General features: G+C 33.0%; 1 protein-coding gene across 1 annotated transcript; it reads right to left on the bottom strand.

Annotated features, from left to right (window-relative positions):
• Window positions 1-604: 604 nt before the first annotated feature.
• LOC132745403 (uncharacterized) lies at window positions 605-2,227 on the bottom strand (the record flags this gene model as incomplete). Its single annotated transcript, XM_060734316.1, has 1 exon — window positions 605-2,227. A coding segment is annotated over exon 1 (1,623 nt), but the record flags the coding sequence as incomplete, so codon positions are not given.
• Window positions 2,228-6,597: the final 4,370 nt, after the last annotated feature.

Here is a 6,597-nt window from a genome sequence, read left to right on the forward strand (position 1 = left end):
CTTGTTTTACACAAGATCATGTCTGTTGCACGGATTGAATGTAAATTAAATAAGACACAAAGCAAAACATTTTAGGCTAATTTCATATTGTTTATCAATGTGTAAATATTCAAGACACTGCTTGTACCAAGACTACCATAATTTGCTCCTTTAATGAAACTATTGATACTGAATTGTGCATGCATACAATATCCGGAATGTTTTACATTGCAAATGCCATTACAAAATTTAAAACAAAATCAAAACAAAATACATTGGATTCACTTGAGGGGGAGTAAATATCAATTTATTTGATTGTACATTGCCTTTTTCATTAAATGTTCGTTAGGTGTAAATGTCCCTTATTTTCACAATTCTTTAACCAATTTAATTATTTAATCAGCATGCATGTATTGTAATTGTCATAATAATTTCAACGAAAGATTTGTCAATTAAATCGATGGTACTTTGATCTCTGATCAACTACATCTTGTTTTGTGAGGCAAATAGATTTTTTAATGGACTGAGGTTTGTCTTTTTATGAAATTTTGAATTTCTGCATTTTCTTATTTTTATAATGATTATTTATAACAACAAGAAATGATTTATCACGTGAGACACATACTCTTAACGGATATATCATATCTATCTTGTGTGATGATAAGATATGTCCTGTTTGTGATATCTGTACAATCGAGTTTGTTCCTTTACTACAAACCAGGATAGTATCAGAAGGACCAACTGCTACACCACGTGGTTCCTCTATCTGATCATCCTTCACCACGACTCTCGTGTCTGCCTTGGTATCATATATATAGACAGCATGTTCGTATCTATCTGTTAGCACCAGTATGTCATTGTTTTTATTATATGTACAAGAACTATCATATATAGTATATTTCTTAGTAGGAAAGCTAACACTGAAATCATTCTCATTTCCTGTCATTGACACAATGCGTACATGTCTTTTGTCATTGATAGTCCTCACAGCAAATTGATCGTCATCTTTCAAACATATAGAGTCATATTGCGTTTTCACTTTACAAGTTTTGTCCGATGTAATTTCATTACATTTACTAATATGTAGAAATTCTATTATATAGTCACTACTACTTGTTATAACTACGTCTTCCTCTGACACAGCCGCTATAGATTTTGGAACGTGCGATAACTGATATGAACCTACTTTCTCAAGCTTCTCATTATACACTATGCATTTTGTGTTGTAATTATCAACAGCAACCAGTCTTCCATCGGGCAGAAAGTCTATTCCTGTAAAGAACGGTTCATTTGTGTCATCTCCAGTCTTCTTCAAATCAATAGAAGAAACAGTAGTAAGTGTCATCGGCCTATTAACATAATGATGTTCAAACGCGAGTTGTCCCGGAACGTATTCAGAAATTCGAAATGGTGGCATCTTTAATGTTTTGTCAAAATGAAAAGAAACGCTGACCGTCTCTAAATCTTGAAATATCTCTTTCACGTTTCTGTATAGAGTAGTGGCATCATTTTCCATTTTCTTTTCTACAATAAATTGTTGCGCTGAACTTCCATTTCTATAAACGCTATCAACTGTTTCCAAAAGCGATTTTATATCAGATAAATAATTCTCTGTTAACGATTGTTTTATTGTAAGTTTTGTTTGTGTTTCTTCATGAAAAGATTTCACTTTTTTAACGATGGAAACTTCCAAATCGTCAAACATTCTTTTTACTTCATCTCGCACTTGATTAATTGTTTCTGGAATTTTATTCACTTCTTGCTCTAATTTTTCATTTGAAGACATTACTTGTTTAATAATGCCCTCGGCCTTTTCTTTGGTAGCCAGAAATTTTTCCTTTACAAATGAATTTGGAGACATAAATTTGCCAGCAAGCTTCTGAACTTCTACAACGCTGTCACATTTACGATGGTCAACTATAGCGCAGGTACTACAACAGAGATGATTCTCATCTTCGCAGAAAAATTTTATAATCTTTTTATGTTGATTACAACGGTCTAATCCTTTTATGTCAAACAAATCTTGTTTCGCTACAGTTTCATTCGCGTTAACTAATTTGTGAGTTCTGAGAATAGTAAGTACGTTATGTACATTTGAACATTCCGTACACTGGAATTCGTTACAAGTTGAACAAAACTTATCAGCTACAGTTTGCTTATCCTTACTTAAACATGGCTGACACAAAATGTCATTGACAAGTCCAGGAACTTCTTCGTCTTCTTGTAGTGTACCCCCACTTTCCGCCATTTTTGATTATCGACGTTGGTGTTCCAGTTTTAGATTTTATATTTATATTTAATTATTATGGTCCCCATTCAGCTAAACTGTATCGAAGGCCGAAACACTGCTTAAACCCTTCAAAGAATAAAATAACCAACATTTAAACTGATTTAAAATAGTAAATTATTTATGTTATCCTGGTATATATCCATATGCTATCCGTTGTATGTTTACAGTTCGTTGTTACAATCAATACTTGGAACGCGGAAGTTTTATTTATGTTTTACTATTACCACGGTACATGTTTCTCCCTGTAAATTTGTGTCATAATCAGTAGAGTAAATACAAACACAAAGGTTTGATTGATAATGTCTGGCAGAGCCAGACGTCTTCATTGACTAAGAATAAATATAATAATATAAACAAAAGATTAACCAAAAACTGCAAATACGCTTTCATATAGAAAACAATTGTGGTAAACGTTATAATAGATGAAACAAAGTTGGACAACAAAAACCACCAATTGTAGCAAACGTTGAAATAAATGACACAAATATACATTAAGAATACAAAAACCATTACATTAAAATACAAAATATCCAAGTTGAATGAAGTTATTTATCTCGCTTCTAGTTCCGGTGGGTGCATGGAGGGGAGGTAAGAGAAGAAAAAAGAATATAATATATATAATTATTGCAGTATTTAACTACAAATGTTATTCCAGTTAAAAAAAAAGATAATGTATGGAAGTTGTCAATCGCACGCATTTCAAAAAATGAAAGGGTTTTGCGTGATTCATTACAACTTAATCAAACCAAGCCATCTCCCTTCCCATGTGCTAGTGTACAATTTGCGCGCCTCCTGCTGTTATTGTGCAGTCATAAGATCAAAAAAATATACAGTTGTAAATTCTAGACATATGGAACATATTAATTAACGTTACAGTATAGGCTTGAAAAACATATCTTAAAGAAATTGGTGATGGTTACTTATAAAACATAAACGAATTTATATGCGATATAAATTACGATTTTATACAAATTCTATGAATAACACTAAACGAAATATGGTATATTCAGATGAGTACGGAAAAGTATGGAACATAAAATTGAAACATGTTCGTAATAAATATCATATTTTTACTTTTATTTTTTTGTTTACTTTTATTTTTTTCGGTTCGACATCAATTAACACAATGATAAATGCAAGGATAAACACGGGTTATATCTTAATAACATAAATTTATTAACCCTTTCCCTCATGAGCTTATTGTGAAAAATGGCCGTTTTCATTGAAAAGCCTCCTGTTACAAGTTCAAACTGCTATGAAACTATATATGAAAAATGCTTCAATACTAATCAAACTTGGCACAAATGTTGACTTGACCATTGCCTTTGTAACGACATGCTCAGTCTTAATTTCATGTTACCATGGCAACGAGGGGACATCTCAAAATTGCCAAAAATCACTATTTTGCCTTGATTTTTTCCATCAAAATTTATTTCAAAGTGATGCAACTTCTCAAGGGATTGAGTCAGAGTCAAAGGCTTTTCAGCGATGGTTACACGTTACCTTATGATCGATCTGTGGTCATTTTTAGCCTCTCACAAGTCCAAAATTTTCTTGGCGATTAGGGGGACTACCGCCCCCCTTCAAAACCCCAAAACAGAAGGGGGCACATCCCCCTTCTGGCAACCCCCTGATGTATCTTTTGGATGCGGGGAGACGCCGAAAAAGTGCTCACTTTTTTAGCAACATTTCTCAAACGAAATATGTGTTTGGGGCCCAAATAGGACATTTTTCCACTATTTGAGGCCTAAAAGAGGAGGGGTGAGGGGTCGAAATTGCGTTGTTTCGCGTATAAATGAGGTAAATGGTTAACAAAAATGATGAATTGGAATTACCCAAAATCTAGTTTTTCCATGTTAACATGTGGTCTTTCACCTAATTTTGGTGAAAAATTAATGTTTTGTAACATTTTTAATTTTTTTAGTTAACAAAAAATGATGAAAAACTTTGGAATTACCCAAAATCTAGTTTTTCTTTGTTAACATGTTGTCTTTCACCTAATTTTGGTGAAAAATTGTTGTTTTGTAACATTTTTATTTTTTTTAGTTAATCCTTTCCCTCATGAGCTTGTTGTGAAAAATGGCCGTTTTCATTGAAAAGCCTCCTGTTACAAGATCAAACTGCTATGAAACTATGAAAAATGCTTCAATACTAATCAAACCCGGCACAAATGTTGACTGGACCATTGCCCTTGTAACGACATGCTCAGTCTAAAATTTCCTGTTACCATGGCAACGAGGGGACATCTCAAAATTGCCAAAAATCACTATTTTGCCTTGATTTTTTCCATCAAAATTTATTTCAAAGTGCTGAAACTTCTCAAGGGATTGAGATAGAGTCAAAGGCTGTACAGCGTTGGTAACATATATTTTCGGGGAGCATAATACAGAATGGCTTTTGGCTCTCGTGATATTTTGGTCAAACACAAATTCTAACAAGCTTCACATTATTTCCTTCTCAAACAGATATGGCAATTGAGATATACCTGTCCTAGAACTCCCACCATTCCTGTTTATGTCACGAAGTCTTGTCAAATGTTCATTGAGAAAGAAAGAAAACATTTCCATACTTTGAAACATCAAACCGAATTTTAAGTATCTGTCAAATTTCTTCAACATATTAAGCTTGAATTGTTATCAAGCCAGCATCATGAAAATACTTAGGGTAGCAAATCATGGCACTTCAAAGATATGCCAGCAAGACAAAACGAATGCTTACACGTCTGATATGACCAAATAAACCAAATGACGTCATGAAAATTTCTCCTACGCTCAGAGTTATTCGATATATTTTTATAAGCATGTTAGAATGGAAAATGTATATTTTTTTCGCATTATAGTATAATAATTCACTGTGTATCGTTCAAATGTTTTGCAATCAATCACTCAGAGCTATTGACCTTCGTGATCATATTCCTGCGCATTTACACTATTCTGCAACAAATAAAGTCATTAAATAAAGTGACTTGTTGGCAAACAGAATATCAATGTTACACCAACAAGAAAAAAATATATTAATATCATGATATTTAATCTCTGTTGTTACACATATTAGGATTTTAAGATAATCACATATATGTTACTAGCTCTATGAACGTACTTTTATATAAACAAATTGATTACTGATATGGAAGTAAATCATTTAAGCCATGTGCGAATAAAAATCACATGATTTATTGTTGTGATCGTGTAGCCTTTAATTACGAACCCAATTATACAAATGAAACTGACTGAATGAACATTTGCCAGTAAATCATAATCATTGAATGTCCATAAAATATCTAATATCGAAATAATAATGTTTTAACTTGTGAGAGGAAATACAGAAACAATAATAATAAACATACTTTCTTGGTTAAAGTGAAACGTTAAAGAAAACAATAGTAATATCGGAGAGGAAATGATTCTGATGTACACATTAGCAGTGAATTAATGACATATGATTTGTTTACAAATAGTTCTATTTGTCCCAGATAAACTGTAAGTATTGCGCGGTAAGTATTGAATAACAATACAACTTTATAAACAATAATGGTTTATTTCATCTTATTAAGTTAGCCCCTACATGAACAATTTACGGTATAGATATAATTAGAAAATAAGATAAACAATATCAAGAAGGAAAGACAGCGTTCAATAAACGCAACCCCGAAGAACCAGCGGCAAGGAGATCCGGAGGACCCTTAACAAAAACAGGACAGGTAAAAAAGCAGAGCACGGACAGGACAATCACATAAATAACACCCAAAAATAAATAATAGCAAAATCATACAAATAATTGATAGATTGACAGGCCCACAAAGTAAAAGGACAAAGGGGAAGGGGCAAAAGGGAAAATACTTACCGTAGACGAGAAAACAACAAGGGACACAAACAAAAGTGTCACCAAAACAGCATGAAACAACAAAGACAGAGCAGCGCGCATTGGAACGATCAGCAGCATCAGCACTGCTGTGAAGTTTAAACCGGTTAATGGTGCACCAAACCATGCTCCATTAAACGAGACATTGTTGTTAAAATAAATCTCCACCAAGCGAATTCTAACAGTTGTTATGGTTACAAAAGGTGAAATTAGTAGAACACAAAAATGATTATGTTGATTAATATAAAAGTAAACCCAATGACCATAACAAAGGTACTCAATGTCTTAAAGGAAGACAGAGCAACAAGAAAATGACCTACAAGGGTCCGACAAAGCAAGACAGATGACGAACTTTAAGACAATTCAGTTCCAAAGTCCTTTGATAACTGTCCATCTATATTCTGCAAAACATTTTTGTTTGTTTAAATATTTGACACTATATCCTGAATGATCATGCTTTATCCTCA

The sequence above is a fragment of the Ruditapes philippinarum genome, unplaced genomic scaffold (genome assembly GCF_026571515.1).
Source record: "Ruditapes philippinarum isolate M1 unplaced genomic scaffold, ASM2657151v2 ctg13654_1_1_1_1, whole genome shotgun sequence".
NCBI lineage: Eukaryota > Metazoa > Mollusca > Bivalvia > Venerida > Veneridae > Ruditapes > Ruditapes philippinarum.